The 26,619-nt window shown below is 47.4% G+C and overlaps 1 protein-coding gene across 13 annotated transcripts in view; it reads right to left on the reverse strand.

The window, feature by feature from the left end:
- The window catches only part of ATP9A (ATPase phospholipid transporting 9A (putative)), a 136,865-nt gene that overhangs the window by 11,757 nt on the left and 98,489 nt on the right, over positions 1-26,619 (reverse strand). For 10 of the 13 annotated variants that reach the window (XR_004522009.2, XR_002178091.3, XR_012326398.1 and 7 more), the window contains 9 exons: positions 22,139-22,231; positions 20,888-20,971; positions 19,137-19,307; positions 17,504-17,602; positions 8,425-8,514; positions 8,186-8,330; positions 7,309-7,373; positions 4,360-4,515; positions 1,143-1,207 (listed from right to left, as the gene is read on the reverse strand). Coding sequence is in view for 7 of the 13 variants with exons in the window: in XM_033839431.2 (XP_033695322.1) it covers positions 1,143-1,207; positions 4,360-4,515; positions 7,309-7,373; positions 8,186-8,330; positions 8,425-8,514; positions 17,504-17,602; positions 19,137-19,307; positions 20,888-20,971; positions 22,139-22,231 (968 nt within the window). In the remaining 6 variants the exon portion in view is untranslated. The remainder of the gene's footprint in view (positions 1-1,142; positions 1,208-4,359; positions 4,516-7,308; positions 7,374-8,185; positions 8,331-8,424; positions 8,515-17,503; positions 17,603-19,136; positions 19,308-20,887; positions 20,972-22,138; positions 22,232-26,619) is intronic. The other 3 variants (XR_012326401.1, XR_012326400.1, XM_073793106.1) reach the window with 2 other exon arrangements.

Below are 26,619 nucleotides of genomic sequence, written 5' to 3' on the forward strand. Positions count from 1 at the left end.
GGGGCGGTGCAATTTTAGAGAGGGTGGACAGGAGACGGGGCATTTGAGAAAACACCCACAAGAGGTAAGAGAGAGGCCATGCCAATATGCGAGGGAAGAGCATCCTAGGCAGAGAGAACAGCAAGTGCAAAGGCCCTGAGGTGGAGGCGTGTCTGTCCTGTTTGAAGAACAGCGAGGCTGCCAGTCTGGGTGGAGCTGAGTGGGTGAGGGGGAAAGCGAAGAGATGAGAACCAAGAGGGAAGAGGGGACCAGATCATGGTGGGGGGGCCACATGGAGCACGGCTCAGGGAACCCCTGGTTCTATTCAGGCATGTTCTGCCGCTCTTCCAGGACCTGACAAAGGACAGCCCATTTTTCCAATTAGAAGCAGGCAGAATTCCAGTGCCTACTCTCAGGCTGAACATAAGAAGATGGAAGACATACTTTTAAGACTCCACTGGGACCAGCCGGCCTCTCTGTGCCTCCCACCTTGGTAACCAGGGGAGCGCCCTGCCAGCATCTCTATCTAGGGCATGTGGTAACCAAACTCCACCTACCTGGGGAATTCAGAGACTGAGCACATCCTCTCAAAAGGTCAAAAGGAACGTCCTAAATTCCAGGTCAGGAACGGGGGGTGGGTTTGATAGCAAACGTAGCGACTGTCCAAGGGACAGCATGCCTCACAGGTCAGTGGCACGCAGTGGCCAAGCTCTATCAGGGGTAACCCGGAGAGAGCAAGGCTCTGGCCGCCTTAGAGACCCACCAGCAGGATGGTCCACTATGGGCAGCCATGGCAGAGAGGGTACTTTCCAGATGCCCCTTCCACTTTTTCTAAGACCCGTCAGTGATTTCCTAAGAAATCACAGTCTGAAGCTTCACTCTTGCCTGGTGTCTCGGATCAGCTGACAACCTCAGGCTCTCGTGCGCGAGCGTTCTTCAACCATCAGGTATGAATGGACCACGAACAGATCGGACTCTGCATCCGCAATTTGGTTAAGGGCTTACCAGTTCAAAAACGTATTCATTCGAGAAGGTTCTAAACCAGACTGCCAGACCTGCCTCGACTTGGGGACTGAAGGGTCTTCACATGATGCTTCCTCCTTCTTCTGTGGCATTTTAGGGAGGTTTCATTAAAAATTAATACCTTGCCTGGACTTCCTTACCCAATGATGAGGAATCCTTGATAGAGAGGAACGGAGGCAAAGTAAAACACGGAGGAAAAGACAGCCTGTGCCGAGGAAAAAGGAGGATGTTACCAAAAACCATGACCAAAGCCCTTGTGTTTGTATCAGAAAAATAACAGCCAACGGTTACCAAGCACTTATTTTACACCCGCACGGTCACGGTGCTTTAAGTATATTAGCTCATTTAATTACTACAGCAACCCTGTGAAGGAGGTACTGTTATCATCATCCCCATTTTACAGATGAGGGGAGTAGGGCACCGAGAGGTTAAGTGACTTGCCCAAGATAGCACAGCTCATAATAGCACAGAGCACAGAGTCACACCGGAGAGTTTAGCTCCAGGGTCCACTCTCAGCTCCTCTGCAAACATTTATTAAGTTACACAAGCTGGACCTGGAAATACTTTGTATCTAATCTCAGTGAATCTCCAGAAGAACGCATGAGATCAAGTCCTAATATCCCTTACATTTTACAGCAGGGGAAACTGAGCACATAAACGGCCCTGCGGGACTCAAGCCCAGTTCTGTCTCCAGAGCCCACACTCCTGACGGCTCAGAATTACCACCTCACTGGGTGTACAATCGATAAACGAGTTGGTGTACATATTGGAAACAGGTAGGGGAAAATATCCTCCGCTGTGAGGATATGCACCAGTTTCCCTGGAGGGTAGGACCGCAGAGAAGGCTTCACTTCTCATAGTACATGTTTCACTCTTCTTGGAAATTTTTACAAAGAGCCCACAACCTGCTACTTTTGCAATTAGACAAAAGCAATAAAGATATTTACGAACCCCTACTGAAATGTCTGCTTCCGGATTTGGGAAATATTAGCTACTGGCAGTGAAAAGGAGGCTAGGGAGATAAAATCAGGCTTGATGCTCTGTTACTTCCTTCTCTGAACATCTACCGGCCAACAGAAGCAAAGTGACCTCAAAGCTAATTTCTATCAGTATAAAACCTACGGGAGGCCAGGGACAACTGTTGCCTAAAGGCTTTTTAAAAACCGAACGTGGAGGCAAAGGCTGGGCCAGGCTAGTGGTTCAAAAGAGCGTGGGGCCGAGACCCCTTCCCCTTATCACCCGCTGTGGGTGTTGGCTTGGCGCAGAGCTCAGAACACAGGTGGCACCTAGAGCCACGGTCACGGGCAGCCCTGGCCACACCCGGTCGTGATTTCAGAACTGAAAGGTGAAATCCGTTTTTCAAATGACTTCTCACCCAGGCTGGGCCACTGCACAGGAAGGATGGTTATAAAGACGTCAAGAACCTGGTGTTCAGTTTTACAGAGCAACACCAGGAGCCTCTTTCTCTAAAAGGGCCAGACTGACCATAACGCCTTCACCCTGGAAAGAGCGCTGTGGAAAATAAAAGTGCGATGTCTTCGTCTATCTGAGGGCCCACTGTCAAGGTGCAATGCAAACCGGACTTGCTCTCAGCCAGTCACTTTCAGCACAGTGGACAGGGTTAAGGGCGTTTTTTTTTGGCTTTTTTTTTTTTTTCTACAGCACAAAGAACAATTCCTCATGCTAGAATTTTTTTTTCTGAATCGATGTTCACGGTAACATACAGGCATTTCAGAAGTCAGCTCATCCAGGCCAGCTTTTGTGTGTTTGCCCAGGGACAAGCTGATTAATCTCCCGGTGATTAAAACCATGACATTATCCAGTTCAGTTGATGAGCTAACATAAGATAAAAGTACAGATGCGGTCTGATGAACCGTAGGAGCTGTTGGCGTTTAGACTGTGTTGATGAAAACCACTGTAAGGCTCCTTCACTCATAAATGCAATCGATCCTGAAAACATAACCCCACCCCACCCCACCAAAGGCGTGGACGAGCCAGGGGAGGGTGAATTCTCAGGTACACCAGGCAGCACCACTCGGCCCTTTAAGGCAGGGTGTCTTTCATGTATGATTAAACACCTTTCCCACAAATTAAAACATCACCTTAGGTTTATGCATTAGGCTGTTTTGTTTTTATTAATAATGGTAAGGGCGCCTTCTGCACTTGATGCCTTATAAAACTCTCTGCTTTTCAAAGTAGCCCTGTCTGAGGGGCAAGGGCCAAGATGCTTGGATGGAGTGATAGAGAAGTCTGATGCCCACTTTACAGGTGGAAAGACTGAAGCCCAGAGTGGTAACGTAACTTGTTCAAGGTCTCAGAGACACCTGATAATATGGGTTCCAAGATGTCCCGGGCCTATGGTTCTCACCACTTAACTGGGGGTATTTTTCACCTAAACGCCCAAGGAGGAAGGTCAGCCAATAGTTTTTCAACACCCAAAATGCTTCCTTTCCCTCCCTTTGGCCTCCTTCCTAATACAACTTCATTGCCACAGCCTGATGACAGACTTTGAAGGAGCTGGGGAGAGAGAAGATGGGAAAATACCTTACACATTCTAGAATCCTTTTGTGAAAAAGCAAGATGTAACTCCCTGAGAGGACTGACGATTGGGATAACTACGCTGGATTCCCAGCCAGGCTGCACCGGAGGCAGAAGCGAGATGCCCTGGGCTGCGCCGCCCTCGCTAAGCGCCCCCCTGCATGTGGAAGCAGCAGCTGGCCCTGTGGATGGAGGGCAGAGGGGCACACCTGCATTAAGAGCACAGGTACCGGAATCCCCTGCCTGGGTAGACTAAATCCCTGAGAGACACTGCACCGATTTCTTGCCCACACTGGGCCTCAGCCTCCCCATCTGCAGAATGGGCACAGGTTACAGTGAGGACTACAGGTGAGCCGGCATTGTGAACACTTAGCCTGACGCCCAGGGTACAGGAAGCACTCAAGAAAAGCAAGTCATTCTTCTTTTGGGGCTGCTCTCTGTAGGTCCTTGCTTCTGCATGTGGAAAACTTAGGGCCGGAGTATTCACTCGGCATTCAACTCTGCATCTTTGCCTCTGGCAAACTGAGGATGACGACTCACCCCAATATGAGCACCCGGGTCACTTACACTACCGCCCACTTCGTGCCAAGCCCTGGCAAGGCTCACATCGGCTCCGCACAGCAAGCACAGCCTTCGCCCCCAACACAGGAAGGCTTCGGAGCGGCCACTCCAAGCTCTACCGCCCAGAATGTGGTGGCGGGGGGGGGGGGGGGGGGGGCAGGGGGTTGGGTTGGGGGAGGGGCATTGAAACAGCTCCAAAGTGGAGACTGATTCTCAGGTCCATGGCGACCACACAGCCGTGCGCACCTGCCCACCCACCTGCATGGTGCTGATGCAGAGGCTCCTGTGGATCACAAACTGGCTGAGGGCGGCCGAGCGCTTGTAGCTATTCCGGCCGTGCACCATGAGCAACCGGCCAAGGTGCTTGAACTGAGTGATGGAGAAGTCCGCAGCCAGCGAAGCCTGTTTTCCTTCCTAAAATCCGACAAAATTGGGCACCGTCAGGAGCACGAGAGGTCAAGGCACTTTTTTTTTTTTTGGAATTGAAAAAGCAAGAAACTGTAAGGAGATTTTTGAAGAACTTCAATATAGAGGTTCTTTGGTTTCCAGCTATACACGGTTGGTGGTCTGAGTCTAAATTTGATTTTAAAAGAGGAATTTATTGAAATAAAAAACATTCATAAGCGCAGATACTCATAATTGGGAGGTCAAACAGATCTAGTATTAAGCCCTGGGGGTTAGGCCCAACCCATAATGTGTATCAGAAGCAAAGAATCATTCTCAGATAGGCATTTAGCACTCAGCTCAGTTCAGAGTTAAACATACGGGGGAGGGGGCACAGCTCATGCTACCAACAATACTAAACTGAACATTCCCGAACATACAGCTCTGCATGTTCGTAGAACTGGAAATAATCTCTAGTGCAGCCATATTATGGGATTCTCTAATTTTAAAAGGCACATGACGGATGCCACTAATGGGACAGATGGACATCACAGCCTCCTGGTGTGACGCAACAGGAAGGCACCGACTCCCCTTATGTGCTCCTCACACCAAAAACGCAGAACCTGAATCAGATCCATCCGACCCACAGACATCGTGGGAGGTTCCACAGCCGCCCCAAATGCTTCCAAAACATCAAAGTCGTGAGACACACCGCCTCCCCCCACAAAAGAGCTGGAGAGAAGTGTTCTCCATTAAAGAAGAGTGAAGAGACATGAAGACACGGGAATAAATGCAGTGCGCGACCCTTCACTGCTTCATGGAGACATCTTTTTGAACACCTTGAGGACAACTAGGGAAATGAGACCGTGAATATTACATAACATTATCATATCCATGTTACACTTGGGGTGATGCTGTTATTTTGCTTAGGTAGAAGAATATACCCGTTCTTAAGAGATCCAAGCTGAAGTATTTAGGGGTAACGTATCCGCAACTTACTTTCAGCTGATTCTGAGAAAGCGGGAGAGAGGGGAAGGAAGAGCAGAGGGAGAATCCTGCAACTGTTTACAACTGGGAAATTACAGCGAAGAGCGGACAGGTGCTCACTGTTCTATTTCAACTTTTCTGAAGGAGTTACATTTTTCAAAATGAAAAAGGTCCAGGCAACGTACAAAATGGTGGATCTACATGTTTTGATGTATAAAGAAATCTAAGATGTAACAGATTTAGGCAAGCTGCGTTTAAAAAAAGCATAGTATAACGTTTTAAATTTTACATTCTATGTGGAAATACTGTATATACATGTGTAAGATGTGTGTATGCATATGTATGTATTTGTGTGTGTATATATAATATTATATATATACCCATAACTATTAGTATAGAAATAGACAAAAATTCTGGAAGAATAACCAATGTTACTAGTTCTATACCGCCATCTAAAAGAAAGGATACACTTTATCCATTTCTAAATTGTTTCGGGTTTTTTTTTTTTTTACAGTGAGCACTTTTTACTTTTAGACTCCAAAAACCAAAGGAATCAGAATATAATTCTGAACAGAAGGGAAAATGTTTTAGTACTATCAGCATCGTGTAAAGAATTCCATCTACTAAACTCAAGTGTGCTTCTTAAAACCTGCATTAAAGGAATCCATACAGATTTCAGACATAACAACTCCTTCAAGGATCACTTAACTCTGCAATTTCAAGTAACTGTCAACTGGATGAGAACCAGAAAACCAGGAAAAAAAAAAAAAAAAAGGTGGAAAAGAAAAAACATTTTTGGAAATTCCAAATGCAGGAATGTATGGAAGGAAACACATAAGGGAGCATCTCCTGCCCTCACTCTCGGCCTCTGTACTCTTACTTTACACACTGTGCTAACAAACGTGGTGACCAGTCTCCTTGCCTACAGTCACCGCAAGATCACAAACGAGAGAGGGCAGGGTAAACTATACACGGCTGGCACACAGTTGACAGGGAAGGAAAGAGGAAAACTACTATACTGTAACACACAAACTTAGCCTTTTAATGAGGGGCAGGACTTCCCTGGTGGCACAGTGGTTGGGAGTCCGCCTGCCAATGCAGGGGACGTGGATTTGATCCCTGGTCTGGGAGGATCCCACATGCCACGGAGCAACAAAGCCCGTGTGCCGCAGCTACTGAGCCTGTGCACTACAGTCCGCAAGCCACAACTGCTGAGCCCGCATGCTACGGCTACTGAGGCCCGCGTGCCTAGAGCCCGTGCTCCGCAACAGGAAAGGCTACCGTGGTGGGAAGCCAGTGCACCGCAACGAAGAGTAGCCCCCGCTCGCCACAGCTGGAGAGGGCCCGCGTGCAGCGAGGAAGAACCAACACAGCCAAAAATAAATAAATTTTAAAAATAAATAAATTTAATGAGGGGCAAACCACGCCACATTCTTCCATAATCCCCAAGAGATCACCCCACAGTGTGATAACTAATGCTTTTACTGACAACACTCCCAGGAAAGCGTTTGAAGTACATTCGCTGCACCCTAAGAATGTAGCAAAACACTTTGAAAAATTAGGTTTTGGCAAGCAAAGACTCAGCATTTGTCTGTAAGGTAACAGTGATAGGGATCTGTGACTTGCAGATTGTAATACCAGGTAATTATGGTACATGATTCCTTATGCTCTGTAATTGTAATCTAGAATTTCCAGAAGCATTAAAGCTGTGTCTTGGAGGGAAAATGAAACTCCAGCTGGTGGAGCAACTCCCAGCTAACGACACAACCACTTCACATCCTAACGACAACCACTCGGCAGAAATCAGCACACACGCCCCCCACCCCACGGGCTCACCTTTCCCTCGACACCCACACCGCAGTCAGATTCTTGGATCATACTGACGTCATTGCCTCCATCACCTGCGGGTCACCCAGACCAGAGAGAAGAGCCAGGAGATTAGGGAGAGGCAAGAAAAATAACCTTGCTTTTCGCTGCTACTTCAAATAATCATACACGTGCTGCCTCTCACTGCATGCTAAGTGTCTTTTCTGCTCTGCTCCGCTTAATCGCTCCAGCAACCTGCAGTAACACGTTCTTATTTTACAGGCAGAGGAGCTGAGAGTCAGAGGAACCAGGTGACTGGCTGAGGGTCCTGGCCATTGAGTCACTGAGCAAGGGAACCGTGTCCATGCCACGTGGGCACTTACAACACCGCACGCCCTGCCTCCAAGGTGTGGGTGTCTCGCCATTGTCAGCAATCACCGACGTTGCACGTAGGGAACGCTGACTGCGAGTGCAGCGAGCACTTCTTAAATGCTACTGCCCCTCTGAACCCTCCTAAGCACCATTTGAGAGAACCACTGTTACTCTCCCCTTCCACCAATGAGCAGACAGGCTCAGCTGGGGGAAGGAAGCCCTCCGGGACCCTCAGCTAGGAAAAACCAGCAGTTTGGACCCAGATTCCTCTCCGCAGTGTGGTCTTAGCCCCCAGGCACTGCTGTGTCCCATGTCACCGGCAAAGGAAGCGCAAGCTAAGGAGGAAAGCCCTCAGCTTGCTTCTCGACTCTTTCTCAAAGCAAAATACTTTAAAAAATAATAATAATAACAAAAATAGGGCCAAAGGGGGAGGGGGTGTCAATGTCACGGCCCGAATAAAGTGGCCTGGGAACCTGAACACCAGGACCCAAGCGCGCCTGGGGAAGGTCGTCTGCGCAGGCGCGGCAGCCCCTACCTACTGCACACGTGAGCTTCCCCGTGCGCTCCTGGAGCAGGCGTACGATCTGGGCCTTCTGGGTGGGCGCGCAGCGGCAGCAGACCACGGCCGGGCACTGGCAGGCCAGCTCCATGAACTCGTACTCGTAGTACTTGAGGCAAACCTGGCGGGGTCAGGGAGAGGTGGTGCGTCGGCCAAGGCCCCTCCCACACGGCAGCTCCCGGGAGGAGCCTGCTGGCGGGGTTACCCGTGCCCACCTCCAGGGAGTCTCCGGAGATGACTAGGGCACAGTCGTGCTTCCTGCGGAAAGCGTTCAGCTCGAGGTGGGCCTCGCCGCGGTTAGTCACCTGGAAGGAAAGACAGGATGAAGGAGGTCTTGCTCTCCGGAGCTGGTGGAACAACAAACAGTGGCTTCCTGCAGCCTCGTGAAGACCATGGCCGCCGGCCCGGGCCCCCACCCCTCTCCTGCCCCCAGAGCCAGAGACGAATTAGATCCTGTTTGCTATGACTCTGTGGGAATCCGGAGGGCCTGTACGCCAACCATCCCCTCGCACTTCCCGCAGGATGGCTGTGACCCACATAATAAAAATAAGAGCACAAAGCCACTGTGCTTTCTTTCTGTGCCAGGCACTGTCCAAATAAGCACTTTTCAAGCATTTTCACCCCATCTGTTTCTCACAAGGACCCTTCGAGGTGCATGATGATAATAGTTCTACTTTACATCTAAGGAAACGGACACAGGGCAAGATTTGTTAGCCTGGCTACCGTGTCACAGCCCATCCACTGCAGAGCAGGCCTTGGAAGCCAGGCATCTAGCAGGGGCTTTTCTAAGAAGGACCAGCTGTTAAATATGACACACTTTGGGGACCATACAGTCTGTCACAACTACCCAGCTCCGCCGCTACAGTGCCAAAGCAGCCACAGACAATATGTAAACAGATGGGTAGATCTTGTGTTTAAATAAAACTTTATTTACAAAAACAGGTGGCCGGCATATGGGCTATAGTTTGCAACCCCTGAATTCTAGAGCATACAGTGTGTTCTCACTATGTGCAATAGTTATGTTCTGGAAAGTTGCTGTGAATACTGAATTAGCGATTTTTAAACCACTGCTCCTGGGGGAGGTACAGGGCTAGCTAGGCTCCTATGAGCCTCTGGTCACAATATTTTTATCCATCAGTCAATACATAACCTCATTTTCTATGTGCCTCTGTTTAAAGACATCTTTGAAAATATGTATTGTTGAAATAAGTCAGAGAAAGACAAGTACTGCATGATATCACTTATATGTGGAATCTAAAAAATAAAACAAACTAGTGAATATGACAAAAAAGAAACAGACCCACAGATATAGAGAACAAACTAGTGGTGACCAAGTGGGAGAGGGAAGCAGGGAGGGGCAAGATAGGGTTACAAGCTACTAAGAGGTACAAGTTACTATGTATAAAATAAGGGGCTGGTGGAGTCAAGATGGCGGTGTGGGAAGACGCAGAGTTTGCGTCTCCCCACAACTAGGGAACCTGCTGGACGCTGGTGGGGGACCTCAACACCCCAAGAGATGGGAGGAATGCTCAAGCGAACCGGTAAGACGTGAGGGGACTGAGGGGGGGAAGTGGAGGCCAGACAAGACCAACGCCCCTGAGGGGTGGCTGAGAGGGGGGAGGGGTTCCCACGCCTGAAGGGACCCTCAGGGGCTCGGATGGGGGTGGGATGTACCAAGCGTTTCCCCTGCCCAATCGGCCAGGGAAGTCTGCCTTGCTCTGAGGCCGGGTCCTAAGCCCTCAGAGGCCCCCTCCAGGCCCCATTGGTCCTGGGGGTGTAGGAAGGAGGCCAGGGGAGAACAGGAGAGGCAGGCGGAAGAGGTCCTTGGGGACTGGAGGAGAGCAGCAGAGGGCGTTTGCCCCACCCACTTGAGCCCTGCTGGGCTCCCAGGTGGGGCCCCCCACCCTCTGAGACCAGAGGCAGGAGGCACACCTGGGCCCCTTCTGTTCTGTTGAGCCTAAGCCCCACCCCCTACACCCCCAGGGCCTTTTCCAGCCCTGTGGGTCCTAAGCATAGGCCCTGCCCACCACCCAAACCCCACCCCTGCTTAGGCCCCACCCTCCACAGCCAAGGCCTTTTCCACCTTTTTCTTTTTCTTTCTCCTCCTCTTTTTTACTATTGTGGTTCTGTTTTACCTTCTGGTTGTTGTTTCATCCATATTTTTATTTTTATATTCTTTCTAACATACCTGTTAGTTTCCTAGTCTAATTTTATTTTTTACTTTGTTATTGTTCTTTTTTTTTTTTTTTTTTTTTTTTTGCCACCCCACACGGCTTACAGGATCTTGCTTCATGAGCCAGGGGTTGGGCCGAAGCTCCTGTGGTGGGAGCTCCAAGTCTGAACCACTTGGACTAACAGAGAACCCCAGACCCCAGGGAATATTCACCAGAATGAGGTCTCCTGAAGGTCCTCATGTCGGCACCAAGACCCAGCTCTATACAACAGCCTACAAACTCCAGTTTTTGAAGTCTCAGGCCAAACAACAAGTAAAAAAGGAACACAATCCCACTCATCAAAAAAAAAAAAAATGAGATGGCAAAAAAAATATGTCAGAGATGAAGGAGCAAGGTAAAAACCTACAAGACCAAATAATTGAAGAGGAAACAGGCAATCCAGCTGAAAAAGAATTCAGACAGTAAAGATGATCCTGAATCTCGGAAACAGAATGGAGGCACAGACTGAGAAAATACAAGAAATGTTTAACAAAGATCTAGAAGAACTAAAGAACAAACAGAGATGAACAACACAATAACTGAAATGAAACATACACTAGAAGGAATCAATAACAGAATAACAGAGGCAGAAAAACGAATAAGTGAGCTGGAAGACAAAATGGTGGAAGTAACTGCCAAGGAGCAGAATAAAGAAAAAAGAATGAAAAGAATTGAGGACAATCTCAGAGACCTCTGGGACAACAATAAACGCACCAACATTCGAATTATAGGGGTCCCAGAAGAAGAAGATTAAAACAAAGGGTCTGGGAAAATATCTGAAGAGATTACAGTAGAAAACTTCCCTAACATGGGAAAGGAATTAGTCACCCAAGTCCAGGAAGCACAGAGAGTCCCATACAGTATAAACCCTAGGAGAAACACACAAAGACACATATTAATCAAACTAACAAAAATTAAATTCAAAGAAAAAATATTAAAGGCAGCAAGGGTAAACCAAAAAATAACATACAAAGGAATCCCCATAAGGTTATCAGCTGATTTTTCAGCAGAAACTCTGCATGCCAGATGGGAGTGGCAGGATATACTTACAGTGATGAAAGAGAAAAACCTATAACCAAGATTACTCTACCCAGCAAGGATCTCATTCAGATTCAACAGAGAAATCAAAAGCTTTCAGACAAGCAAAAGCTAAGAGAATTCAGCACCACCAAGCGAGCTTTACAACAAATGCTAAGGAAACTTCTCTAGGCAGGAAACACAAGAGAAGAAGCAGACCCACAAAAACAAACCCAAAACAATTAAGAAAACGGTAATAGAAACATACATATTGATAATAACCTTGAATGTAAACGGATTAAATGCCCCAACCAAAAGACACAGACTAGCTGAATGGATACAAAAACAGGACCCATATATATGCTGTCTACAAGAGACCCACTTCAGACCTAGGGACACATACACACTGAAAGTGAAGGGATGGGAAAAGATATTCCATGCAAATGGAAATCTAAAGAAAGCTGGAGTAGCAATACTTGTATCAGATAAAATAGACTTTAAAATAAAGACTGTTAGAAGAGATAAGGAAGGACACTACATAATGATCAAGGGATCAATCCAAGAAGAAGCTATAACAATTATAAATGTTTATGCACCCAAAATAGGAACACCTCAATAAATAAGGCAAATGCTAACAACCCTGACAATAATAGTAGGGGACTTTAACGCCCCACTTACACCAATGGACAGATTATCCAAACACAAAATAAATAAGGAAACACAAGCTTTAAATGACACAATAGGTCAGATACATTTAATTGACATTTATAGAACATTCCACATGAAAGTGGCAGAATACACTTTCTTCCCAAGTGCACACAGAACATTCTCCAGGATAGATCACATCTTGGGTCACAAATCAAGCCTTGGAAAATTTAAGAAAACTGAAATCGTATCAAGCATCTTTTCTGATCACGTGATGAGACTGGAAATCAATTACAGGGGGAAAAAACTGTAAAAAAACACAAATACATGGAGGCTAAACAGTGCACTACTAAATAACCAAGAGATCACTGAAGAAATCAAAGAAGAAATTAAAAAATACATAGAGACAAATGACAACAAAAACACGATGACCCAAAACCTATGGGATGTAGCAAAAGCAGTTCTAAGAGGGAAGTTTATAGCAATTCAGTCTCACCTCAAAAAACAAGAAAAATCTCAAATAAACCATCTAACCCTACACCTAAAGCAACTAGAGAAAGAAGAACAAAGAAAACCCAAAGTCAGTAGAAGGAAAGAAATCATAAAGATCAGAGTAGAAATAGATGAAACAAAAATGAAGAAAACAATAGCAAAGTTCAATAAAACGAAAATCTGGTTCTTTGAGAAGATAAACAAAATTGATAAACCCTTAGCCAGACTCATCAGGAAAAAAAGGGAGAGGATGCAAATCAATAAAATTAGAAATGAAAAAGGAGAAATCACAACTGACACGGCAGAAATACAAAGGATTATGAGAGACTACTACGAACAACTATATACCAATAAAATGGACAACCATGAATAAATGGACAAATTCTTGGAAAGGTGCAATTTTCCAAGACTGAATCAGGAAGAATTAGAAAATATAAACAGACCTATGACAAGTAATGAAATTGAATCTGTAATTAAAAATCTTCCAATAAACAAAAGTCCAGGACCAGATGGCCTCACAGGCGAATTCTATCAAACATTTAGAGAAGAGCTAACAGATTATTCTCAAACTCTTCCAAAAACTGCAGAGGGAGGAACACTCCTAAATTCATTCTACAAAGCCACCACCCTGATACCAAAACCAGAAAAAGGTATCACAAAAAAAGAAAATTATAGACCACTATCACTGATGAACATAGATGCAAAAATCCTGAACAAAATACTAGCAAACAGAGTCCAACAACACATTAAAAGGATCATACACCATGATCAAGTGGGGTTTATCCCAGGGATGTGAGGATTCTTCAATATATGCAAATCAATCAATGTGATACACTATATTAACAAATTGAAGAATAAAAACCACATGATCATCTCAACAGATGCAGAAAAAGCTTTTGACAAAATTCAACACCGATTTATAATAAAAACTCTCCAGAAAATGGGCATAAAGGGAACCTACCTCAACATAATAAAGGCCATATATGACAGACCCACAGAAAGCATCATAATCAATGGTGAAAAACTGAAAGCATTTCCTCTAAGATCAGGAACGAGACAAGGATGTCCACTCTTGCCACTCCTCTTCAACATAGTTTTGGAAGTCCTAGCCACGGCAATCAGAGAAGAAAAAGAAATAAAAGGCATACAAATTGGAAAAGAAGAAGTAAAACTGTCACTGTTTGCAGATGACATGATACTATACATAGAAAATCCTAGATGCCACCAGAAAACTACTAGAACTAATCAATGAATTTGGTAAGGTTGCAGGATACAAAATTAATGCACAGAAATCTCTAGCAATCCTGTACACTAACAACGAAAAATCAGAAAGAGAAATTAAGGAAACAATCCCATTTACCATCACAACAGAAAGAATAAAATACCTGGGATAAACCAACCTAAGGAGGCAAAAGACTTGTCAGAAAACTATAAGACAATGATGAAAGAAATCAAAGATGACACAAAGAGGCGGAGAAATATACCATGTTCTTGGATTGGAAGAATGAATATTGTGAAAATGACTGTACTACCCAAAGCAATCTACAGATTCAATGCAATCCCTATCAAACTACCAACGGCATTCTTCACAGAATTAGAACAAAAAAATTTTACAATTCGTATGGAAACACAAAAGACCCTGGATAGCCAAAGCAATCTTGAGAAAGAAAAACAGAGCTGGAGGAATCAGGCGCTCTGACTTCAAACTATACTACAAAGCTAGAGTAATCAAGATAGTATGGTACTGGCACAAAAACAGAAACATAGATCGATGGTACACGATAGAAAGCCCAGAGATAAACCCACGCACATATGGTCATCTAATTTATGACAAAGGAGGCAAGAACATACAATGGTGGTTCTTCAATAAGTGGTGCTGGGAAAACTGGACAGCTACATGTAAAAGAATGAAATTAGAACACTCCCTAACACCATACACAAAAATAAGCTCCAAATGGATTAAAGACCTAAACGTAAGACCAGACACTATAAAACTCTCAGAGGAAAACACAGGAAGAACACTCTTTGACATAAATCACAGCAAGATCTTTTATGACCCACCTCCTAGAGTAATGAAAATAAAAACAAAACTAAACAAATTGGACCTAATTAAACTTCAAAGCTTTTGCACAGCAAAAGAAACCATAAACAAGATGAAAAGACAACCCTCAGAATGGGAGAAAATATTTGCAAATGAAACAATGGACAAAGGATTAATCTCCAAAATATACAAACAGCTCATGGAGCTCAATATCAAAAAAAACAAACAATCCAATTAAAAAATGGGCAGAACACCTAAACAGACATTTCACCAAATAAGACATACAGATGGTCAAGAGGCACATAAAAAGATGCTCAACATCACTAATTATTAGAGAAATGCAAATCAAAATTACGAGGTATCACCTCTTGCCGGTCAGAATGGCCATTATCAAAAAATCTAGAATCAATAAATGCTGGAAACGGTGTGGTGAAAAAGGAACCCTCCTGCACTGTTGGTGGGAATGTAAATTGATACAACCACTATGGAGAACAGTATGGAAGTTCCTTAAGAAACTAAAAACAGAACTACCATATGACCCAGCAATCCCACTACTGGGCATATACCCTGAGAAAACCATAATTCAAAAAAAGACATGTACCACAATGTTCACTGCAGCATTATTTACAATAGGCAGGACATGGAACCAACCTAAATGTCCATCAACAGATGAATGGATAAAGAAGATATGGCACATATATACAATGGAATATTATTCAGCCATAAAAAAACCCGAAATTATTTGTAGTGAGGTGGACGGACCTAGAGTCTGTCATACAGACTGAAGTCAGAAAGAGAAAAACAAATACTGTATGCTAACACATATATATGGAATCTAAAAAAAAAGGTACTGATAAACCTAATGGCAGGGCAGGAATAAAGACACAGACATAGAGAATGGACTTGAGGACACGGGGGTGGAGGGAGAAGCTGGGGCGAAGTGACAGAGTGGCATGGACATATATACACCACCAAATGTAAAACAGACAGCTAGTGGGAAGCAGCCCCATAGCACAGGGAGATCAGCTCGGTGCTTTGTGACCACCTAGAGGGGTGGGATAGGGAGGGTGGGAGGGAGGCTCAAGAGGGAGGGGATATGGGGATATATGTATGTACACAGCTGATTCACTTTGTTGTACAACAGAAGCTAACACAGTATTGTGAAACAATTATACGCCAATAAAGATCTATTAAAAAATTTTTAAATAAAATAAATAAGCCACAAAGATATATTGTACAGCACAGGGAATATAGACAATATTTTATAATTATAAATGGAATATAACTTTTAAAAACTGTGAATCAGTGTGTTGCACACCTGAAACATATAATATTGTACGTCAACTACAATAAAAAAAATTTTAATTAAAAAAATATTTATTATTGATTCATTAACACTAGACTCATGGCCAACAGGACCATGACTCATGCCTGGAGGAAGCTTATCTCCGGGAGGCTCATCACAGCCTTCCTGCACTCAGGGATATGGTCAGTTCCCAGCTCTGTGCTGGGGGCCATGTTAAACAGTGAAACTGCTAACAAGAAAACCCACAAAAATGCAAAAAACGTGGCACTGAGTAGACTGAAAAGGACCCTTGCGTCCGCCTGAGAGCTGAGACAAGAAGGCAGAGCAGGCTTCCCTAGTGGTGCAGTGGTTAAGAATCCGCCTGCCAATGCAGGGGACACGGGTTTGAGCCCTGGTCCGGGAAGATCCCACATGCCGTGGAGCAACTAAGCCCGTGTGCCACAACTACTGAGCCCGGGTGCCACAACTACTGAAGCCCGCACGCCTAGAGCCCGAGCTCTGCAACAAGAGAAGCCATCGCAATGAGAAGCCCGTGCACCGCAACGAAGAGTAGCCCCCACTCGCTGCAACTAGAGAAAGACCACACGCAGCAACGTAGCCAAAAATAAATCAATAAATAAATTTTTTAAAAAACGGCAGAGCGTCGCTCCTCTCCACCTCAGTTAGGAACGCACTTGTCAGATGACTCAAACTTTCCACTGCTGTGTATGCGTCCATATAGGGCTCTGAAAGCACCTCGAGTATTGATTTTCGGGTTACAAACAAGTTTTAGCGAGTGGGTGAATTTGCAAATACAGAATCCATAATGAGGCTCCACTGTATCTGTCTCTACACGATGCTGGTTGTGCTAGTCCCGAAACTGCTGGATTTCATAAAGCTTCAATGGGCTATAGACCAAAGGCAGGGGTATGGGGGGAGACCCCCAAAACATCTAGATCCAGTTGTTTGGCTTGGTAGCTCTGATGACAGATAAGTAGGACCACCACATCTGGCCCCAGAGGGGACCTAGTGCCCCTCCCAACTCCCAACTCAATAAGGCCAATCACCGTCCTTGGCCTCAAGCCCTGGAGCAGCTCCTTGTGCCCGCACTGCTTGGGCCAAGTGCTGGCCACCGGGGCAGGGAATTCTCATTTGCCACCCAACACGCCTCCTTCTAAAGGTTCCTCAAGGGTTTCCTTCAGGAGGGAAGACAGGCCAGTATCTGCGATCTGGAACTGATTTCCTACCCAAGGAGTTGGCTTTGAAGGGTTCAGGGAAATCCCAGACTTGTATGTGCAATTTCACACGTATGAGCTCATCTGCATCCTTCACGCTGATCACACCTAACTCCCGTCAGCTCCTCAAAGGGACCACAGCCAGCACCGGGTTAAGAACACAGATTAACATGGGGCGGTAACCAGGCACTCCTGCACCACCACCGGCAGGAATCGTTGCGCCTCGCCTGGGTCATTCAGTGATCCCACCCAAACCAACGACGTGAGCTCCCGCCACCACCCACCCAGGGGTCCAAGCGAGGCTATGAGGCTACAGGGCAAACGGCAGCATCACCCCCCAGGGCCCCAGAGCAGACAACGCTTTACCAGCCGAAAAACGTGGATGTCTTGGTTTCTGGTCACCAGATGTGCATTCTTTGCTGTGCATGTAGCTGTCTCCAGCTTGTCCCCCGTCAGCATCCAAACCTGAAATTACCGCATGGAAGGGGTCCCCTTGGTTAGCGTTTGAGGCTAGCCTGTCGCCTGTGTCAGCCGAGTTTCCAAACACATCGAGCTGAACTTGATACGTTCCATTTACCTCCTTGAGGCCTACACTGTCCCCAACGAACCACAGGAAAGGCCCCAGTTCAAGGGCTTCAAGACCTTGGGCGTCTGCCGCTGGTGGTAGCAAAAGCTGGTGTGGCACTTTTGCAAAACTGGCCACATGCTGCAGTAGACGTCGTGAAGCTCAGCCTCTGCCCTCCTAATCCCCGTTCCGGAAACTTTTCTTAAAGCAATAAATAATATCAAAGAAGGGGAAGGCTGTATGGACGAGGGGTCACTTCCATGTCCCACAGGAAACACTGATTTGTCACATTCCACAGGGTCTTCCTACGTGGCCGGATGCCCCCGAGCAATCTCAGGGGGCTGAACCCTAACTAAACCGCCGACAGTAAACGTGCCAGGTCCTTCCTCGCCTCGTAACTGGGCACTGTGCACCTCAGTGTGGCGGGCTCAGAGAGGGTAGGTGACTTGCCCAAAGCCACAGAGCTAGTTCCTGTCCCGACCAGGCCCAGAACCCAGGTCTTCAGAGTCTAAACGGATGTGCTTCCTACCCTGCTGATTCACCCATTAACCCTCTGCTCCCTCTGCTCCCAGTGGGGAAGTGGGGTGGGGGCCTTAGAGTCATCGGACAAAGGATATCTTGGCAGCAGGGGAAGCGCAGGAAAGAAAATAACCACAAAGGTTCCCCGAGTGTTCACCGTGCCGGGCACCTGTTAAGTGCTGTGCGTTGTTCCTTCACAGTAACTTTATGAGGTGGGAAACGGAGGCCCAGGCCTCATCCGTCCTGCTGACATCGCCCCGCTCAGCTCACGGGCACTCGCGCCAGATGCGGGCCCAAGGACGCAGCCCAGAGCTGCTCTGGGCAGAGGCAGGCAGCTTAACCTACGTATTTTCAGGAGCTTCTAGCCGAAGAGTTTGCTAATCCCTTGCTTGGGTCCGCAGAGATGGAGCCCGCTCCCCAGACGCCCTCTACTGGCGTCTCCGGATTAAACTACCAGATATGTACTTTTTGGCCCCAAACAACAATGTAAATACGGCAGTTCGTTGGGGCAGATGGTCACTCTGTTGGGTGGTCATTCAGTTACCCAGACCAAAAGACAGATTGGTTGGCTGGCCGGACACTCAACAAGAATATAACAAACACCGCAAATGCGCGGGACACAGCTGGTCCTGAGAGCTAAGGAGATGCTCTCGGTCCTGTCTCCATGGAGCCCGGCATGCAGAGGGGAAGCCGGCAGCAAGCGCGGACACGCAAGACGTCTTCCACAGCTGTCGAGGATGGGAGGGCTACAGGTCACTGTCCGAGCCCGGTTCCCTGTCACTATTTCCATCCTCGGCCCCGCCTCCCCCCATCTCTAATTTTCACCCTCCGCTGACGGGATCACTGGTCTAAGTCTGGAAGTCACTGCCATGTGGCAACCTATTTCAGCAGTGGGTCCAGGCAGGCTCACCCTACCTTGATGCCGGCGTTCCTCAGGGTCTCCAGGGTGGGCCTCACGTCCGCCTGGAGCTGGTCCTCCACCCCTGTCAGGCACAGCAGCTCCATCTCCATCTCCAGGCTCTCGATCACTGTGGCCACTTTGAGGGAACGGTCGTGCACACTCAGCTTGGCCTGGACATAGCGGGCCTGGGACACACCAGGGGACACTGTCACCACTTAGGATGGAGAGGTGCAAGGCGGACCAACTGGCAGTGGGAGCGTCTCATCCCCCACACAGGGCAGGGACCCCAGCACCTGGGTGAACCTCAAAGGGGTGAAACTGAGACCTCCAGCCTCCTTCCCAGTTTATCAGTCCAGACGCTGGAACTGGACAGACCGGAGCTCCACCCTTTGCTCTACACTCACCTGCTGTGCAACTTCTAGCAGGTCACTTAACTTCTCTGAGCCTCAATTGTTTTCCTCCCCGAAGAGGCAATAACGGCCCCAGCTTCACTGGGTTTTTACAAGGATTAGTACAACTCGAGACCTCAAAAGACGGTAGCTTCTCCCCACACAGCATATGCTCTGTAACCAAGAACTCTTGACCACCAGGTTGTCTAAAGACAAAGTCTTACTTCCAAAGCCCATCGACCCAACCCTTCTGTTTATCCCCTCTTTACGGTGTTAACAAAGATACAGCAGTCACAAAGCATATGCCTTTAAAACTGAAAGAAAGGTAGAATTTTATCAGGGCTAGAACTCTCGTTAAATAAAACTTTACAAAGAACTCAAGCACATAAAAGTGACAGACCCAAGCACAGTTTCTCTGGGTGGAGCAGGACAAGGGCCGCAGAAGCCTTTCCCCCAACCTGGTCTCTCTCCCCTTCAGTCACGTGTAAACACATTCATTCAGCTTTGTGCCAGGACTGGGGGTACAACAAGGACCCTCCCCCTCAAGGAACACACAATCCATGGGATGAGATGACAATTAACAAGACATATTTATACTGGAAGCCTTGGCAGTGAAAGTCAATGATCGAGTTCAAATCCAACATCTTTTACAGCTTAAAAAAATTAGGGCTTCAAGAAGGTTTACAATTTCAAATTTGAATGTTTCATTTCATATTTTTCAAAAGGTTTATAATGCCTATCGTAAGTGTTGGGGTACAAGGGCAAACCAAACTGATAAAGTCTCTGCTCTCAAAAAGATTTTATTCCAGAAAGAAGCTATCAAAAAGAATGTGAGGGCTTCCCTGGTGGCGCAGTGGTTTAGGGGCCACGATGCAGATGCAGGGGCCACGGGTTCGTGCCCCGGTCCGGGAAGATCCCACATGCCGCGGAGCGGCTGAGCCGTGACCCATGGCCGCTGAGCCTGTGCGTCCGGAGCCTGTGCCCCACAACGGGAGAGGCCACAACAGTGAGAGGCCCGCATACCCAAAAAAAAAAAAAAAAAAAAAAGAATGTGAAAATACGTACATAAAGTCATTACAGCTGGTGATAAATACAGTGAAGAAAGTTCAACAGGGTGACAACGGGGAGTGATGAGGCGGGGCTGCTTTAGATGGGGGATCCAGGAAGATTTCTCAGAGGAGGCGGCATTTGAGCTGAGACCCAAAGAAGTGAGGGAGGGGGGCCTTGGAACTCTGTGAGGGAGGACAGTACTAGGCAGAGAGAAGAACCTGGTGTGCTCAGAAATGACGTCAGTCTGGCCAGAGCAGAATGAGGGAGGGGAAGATGGGGAGGTGAGTGGGGCTAAAAAGTAAAAGGAAAGTCACAGAACCACTGACCTCAAAGTCTTGATACTGCTCCTCTGCTAGAGATTTCTTCGCCACCACAAGCACCCGCAGCCCTTCCCGGGCCATGTTTCCACACTGAAAAGCAAACCCTGGTCAGCGGAGAGCCGCACTGAGGGCTCTGTATCCCGGACTGTCTCTGGGGAGGGCTGGAGGCTGAAGTGGATGCCCCTCCCGAGGGGACAGTGCAATGGTAAATCAGAACGCTGCTTTCCCCTGAAGCAGTCTCTCTCAGCAAACCTTCCAAAGGGGGCTCAAAATTTAAGTCAATGCAGTAAGATCTCACAGACTAATCTGGATTTCAGGCTCGTTGGAAAAACTGAACCTTTGACAAGAGCACTTTCCCAAATGACCACAGCCAGTGATACTGAAAGGCGGCTGTTTCCACACGGTCCCACGAAACATAGCTGTCAAGTGAAGAATATTCCAACACGTTCAACGCACAAAGTGTGATGCTGTCAGGAAACACATCCCGGCCCGTTTCATTCACCTGAGTTATCTGCCTGGCCCCTGTCGGCATTTGGGTTTGTTACTCACTAATTGGAAATATGATATTACTGAACATAAAATGTGAATTCTGTGCCTGGAGATGGGAGATGAAACAGAAACAGCCTGACAGACTGGAGAGTTCCTTCCCTCCCTGCTGCAGCCAATTCCCACGTCACAATCTGGGACAAGGCAGCCTGTGACGGGGCCCCATGATGCCCGCCTCCTGGTACCCACACCCTTGTATGTTCACCTGCCCTGAGTGTGCACTGGACCCGGTGCCTTGTTCCTAACAGACAGAATGTGGCAAAGTGAGGGGAGGTCGTTTCCAGGAAGGTCACTTCTCTCTGTTTCATCTCTCTGTTTCACTTCTCTCTGTTTCATCCACATGGCAAGGAACGTGGCTGCCTCCGGCCAAGAGGCACTGAGGAGCTGAATCCTGCCCATGACCACTTCCCAGTGGGCTGGGAAGGGGGTCCCGCCCCAGCTGAGCCTTCAGATGAGACCCCAGCCTCGGGTGACCCCTTGACCAAAGCCGAAGAGACCCTGAGCTGAGGACCCAGCCAAGCTGTGGCTGGATTGCTGATTCGCAGAAACCGTAAGAAATTACACGCGTCCTCCTAAGCTGCTACGTTTGGGGGTGATTTGTTACACAGCCCCAGAAAACGCATGCAGGGACCCACCTCACTATTCCATGCAAGGGACAGACTCCAGGACACGCATCCGAGGCCCCGTTTCCACACCCCACGTCATGCTTACCTCTTCCTCCAGCCAGTCGTTGTACTGCACGATGCCAGCCATGACGACATCCGCTCCCTTCATGTAAAACGTAATCTCCCCGGTCGATTCATCCTAGAGGGGGGGCCGGGAGGAATGAACACCCAAGAGGAACACTTGGTTCCGCTCCAGTGGCCGCTTCCCACGAGAGATGCCGCACAAAGTGTACTCAGTGGACGCCAGTGTTTTCTCACTTGGCCGAAGATGAAAAGTGAGAGGGGAGCCTCACTTTGGGGCAAAGGCCACAGAAAACAAGAAAACTCAAAGCATTTGGAAAATCATTAAATGATGAAAGCAAGATCAAAAGGACTGAAGAACTCTGTTTTTACAGTCATTACTATTCTAACGGGAACAGACTGACCCTCACACTGTAAGATAATTTTAAATTTATACGCGGGGCTGCCGGTATTGCCAAAACGTGGTCTACCAGAAAGAGTTGGGAAGTAAGATAATTCTCGAGATCAGGGTTTCTCAGCCTCAGCACTGTTAATATTTGGGGCTGGAGAATTCTTTGCCGTGAGGGGGCTGGACTCTGCATGGCACCATCTCCCGCAGCATCCCTAGCCCATTAGATGCCAGCAGCAATCCCCTTGGTGACAACCAAAATGTCTCCAGACATTAACAAATGTCCCCTGGGGGACACATTGCCTCAGTTGACAGCTACTGCTCTAGACAACGTGGGACCCTTACGTCTACCTGAGGACTTAGCTAGAGAGCAAAGTACCCAGATTTTCAGTTCACACTGACCAGATTTTCTGGGGAGAGGGTGACATCACAGCACAGACATCAGATGCTTAGACCCGGTACCAGCTCCCAGCTGTGTGCACCTGGACAAGCTACTTCTTTTCTCTAGACCTCAGTTTCCTCCTCTGTAAAATCGGGACCCTAACAACTCTTACCGTATAGCTTGCTGGGGCTTAAACGAGATCATCTACGTAGAGCAGGTAGCAAAGGGCCAACATCCACAGAACATGCTCACCCAGTGTTATTATTCCTGTTGGGGTGACAGTCGCTCCTCAAGACCCTCAGTCGCACTGTTTGTAGAAAACAAGGTTTAAGCTGGGGGTCTGAATGGGGGTGGTTTTGCCCCCAGGGGACTTCCGACAATGTCTGGACACATATTTGATTATCTCAACTGGGAGGTGCTACTGGCATCTAGTGGGTGGAGACCAAGGATGCTGCTAACCGTCCTACAATGCACAGGGCGGTCCCCGCAACAGAGAACCATCCCGCCCCAAATGTCAGCGGTGCTGAGGCTGAGAAACCCTGGCTTTAAGGAATGATGGTGAAATCGTCAATTCTTATCCCACGACTCTTTCCTCACAGACCTGCATCGCAGGGAGGCTGGAGGCAATGGAGATGGGCAAGGCTAAGTGAGCACGGCCATCACCACCTCGTGCCTAAATTCTGCTGCCCCAGGAAGCCCAGAATGCATGCCTGTAAGCTCTTCATTGAATAGGAAATAAATACCCAAGGCCAAATCAGTGGTATAGTTTCATCGACTAAAGTAACTTCCGAACGCCTCTGATCACGGACAATCTTTTAGAACAACATGCTTACTCATAAAAGCACCCACAGGCCACGAACAGGCACCTGCACTTTAAAAGCATCAGAACTGCAGGCTGCTGCTTTGATGGACTGCATCTATGCCTGCTTGTGACTCGGGCCAAAGACAGCAGCGGGGTCTGAACATGAAAGCATCTGAGGTTCCTTTTTCCTTTCGCCTTCACCCAAACGCTGCTATGGGAAATAACGTCCCCCTCCCCAGCTTCCTCTGCTCCAGAAGGGGCTCAAGAGAACTCGGACATCTTGTCCAATATAAATACTGTGCCGACTGTCTCCTCCCGTTAGTCATTTCCTCCCACCAAGTTCATCACAAGGTTACTTCGTTCCCATATTATGGCAAGATTACGCTCTAAATTTACAGAGATCTGCTGGTTGTGCTGCATTGTTTGGGGGCCTCATCTTTTTCCACTGTGGTCTGACTCTGGCACCTGTTCAAAGGCCTCTTTTATTCAGACAGTGACAAGGGTATGATCTATACCAGTGATCCGACTTCAGCACGCCAAGGGGGAAGGGTGAGGGGAGGGCAGTGGAACATCTTGTAACACAACAAAAACAAAACTGGCGACACAGAGACAAACACGCAAGCCCCGACGAAACCGGCTTCTCTAACCTCGCTGACCTTCTCAGAAGAGAGATTCACAGAAAGACCAGACCTTGCTTGGTGAGGGTAGGAAGACGCCGCACAGAGCCGTCCATGAGCTCACACATGTTTAAGAGGGTTGATGAGCCAGGTGAGAACAAAACTATAACTGTCAACCGTCATTAAACCAGGTTGAGAACCATTTTATAACTGAGGGAAAACTTCCTCACATCAGGTAACTGGGCAGCTACTTTCAAACAACAGACAGAAAAGATGGCCACATCAGAAGAGAGTTTCTCGGCCCAGGCACGATGAACATTTGGGGCTGGAACGTTCTTTGGTATGAGGCTGTCCTGACCTCTATCCACTAGATGCCAGTGGCACCACCCTCTGAGCTGCAACAACCAAAAATGTCCCCAGATGTGTCCCCATGTCCCCTGGGGGCAAGATGGCCCCAGGATGAGAGTCACTTCGCGAAAGGAGAACAGTGAGATCCGTGCTAAGTGGAGAGCTAGCTCCACAGCCCTGGGCACGGATTTGCACCCTGCAAAACCAAAGATAGAGAGGGAGACAGGTCAGAAAACAAAAATATTAGCAAAATAATATGCATCACATTAAAGACAGCCTAACAAAGATGGATGTGCACAGACTCATTGTTAGTAGTGAGAGATGGAAAACAACCTAAGTATCCAAGGAAGGAATATTTGATTAAGTAATGCTACATTTTTTCAGCAAAACACCATGCCCACATTAAAATCATAAAAATCATGTTTTAATAATATGAGAACATTTTCACTACACTTATTATTCAGTGGAGGGGGTGGGAGCTTTAGGAAGCTTTAGGTGGAGTTTGAAGCCAGTTTTATAAAATTGTGTGCGGCTGTTTACCCTCATTTATGCTTAGAGAAAAAACTGAAGGGAAATTCCCTGAAAAGGCAAGAGTGCTTGCCTTTGGGTAATGAAAATACAGATGAAAGGTTCTGATCCCCTTCTATACATACTTATCTGTTCCCAATGCTGATTTTTTTAAAAATATAATCTGGGAAGGGTGGAGCGCTATTGTAAAGTAATGATAGATTTGCCCACCCAACAGTATCCCATACTCCCAGACACAGATCTCGTTCTTGCTGTGGGAAGATACAGGGGTCACATCTCATAAAATGTGATGCATGTCTGGGAATGATAGCCCTTTGCAACTAAAGGAAGGGTGACGCACTCAGCCCACTTATTCTAGAACGGCTGATATCGGGACTATTTGATGATGATTCAACCCTCAAATGACTCCAGCATAGTCCATGGCCCTAGAACTTGGAAAAATAAAGGCTGGAACAAAATAAAAGCAATTCTATAGTAGATAACGACTCTAATTCCCCAGGAAACACCCACCCACAGGATTCATGTGGCTGCTTCCAGGCCGTGGATGCTCCTGACATCAGACACGCACTCAAGATACGGTTTAAAAGCCACGGGGCAGGCTAGGTACAGACCAGTGGGAAAAGCAGCAGCTGCATGGGAAGAAAAGCCCCCATCCCACTCAAAAACTGCCAAGGATATATGTCTGGTAGAGTCTTAAGACTACTGGCACCGGGGACGTAAAAATCCCTTAAAATGTGTCGTTTTCAAGGCACATTCGTACCGTACGTCACTGGACCATCAGTACTGCAGCTCATGGAGCTGTTTCTAACTTTTACCTGGAGAAACAGCCTCTTCAATGACTCCCACTTTCCCCACCTCCCGGGGTGTTCACACCCCTGGGTGATCCAGGCCCACCAAGTGGTGGGCTGGACCCAGGGACCTGCTTCTAATAACAGAATAAGGCAAAAGTGAAGGGAGGTCGGTTCTGAGATGACGTGCCTTCTGTCTTGTTCACACTCTCACAGACTCACTTGGGTGAAGCCAGCTGATGTGGGAGCCGGTCTATGGAGAGGCCTGTGGGGCAGTGGATGAGGGTGGCCTCTGGCCAGCAGCTGGTATAGAACTGAAGTCCTCAGCCCAACAACTGCAAGGAACTGACTCTTGCTGACAACACTGATTTCACCTGGCAGTGAATCCTGCCCCGGCTGGACCTTGGATGACTGCAGCCTATGAGAGATCCCGAGGCAGAGGGCCCGGCGAGGCTGCACCTGGACTCCTTGGCCCCCAGAAATTGTCAGATAACACTTCCTGTCGTTTTAAGCCATCACATGCGGGATAATCTGTCACAACGCCATACGTAATTAACACACTACCCTCAACATTACTGTGGGTGCTCTGTGAGCTTTCCCACATCCCTCTCATCACACCCAAACTCCCAGGGCCTGGCGATAAAGAGCATGAC

This window comes from Tursiops truncatus, chromosome 15 (genome assembly GCF_011762595.2).
Source record: "Tursiops truncatus isolate mTurTru1 chromosome 15, mTurTru1.mat.Y, whole genome shotgun sequence".
Lineage (NCBI taxonomy): Eukaryota > Metazoa > Chordata > Mammalia > Artiodactyla > Delphinidae > Tursiops > Tursiops truncatus.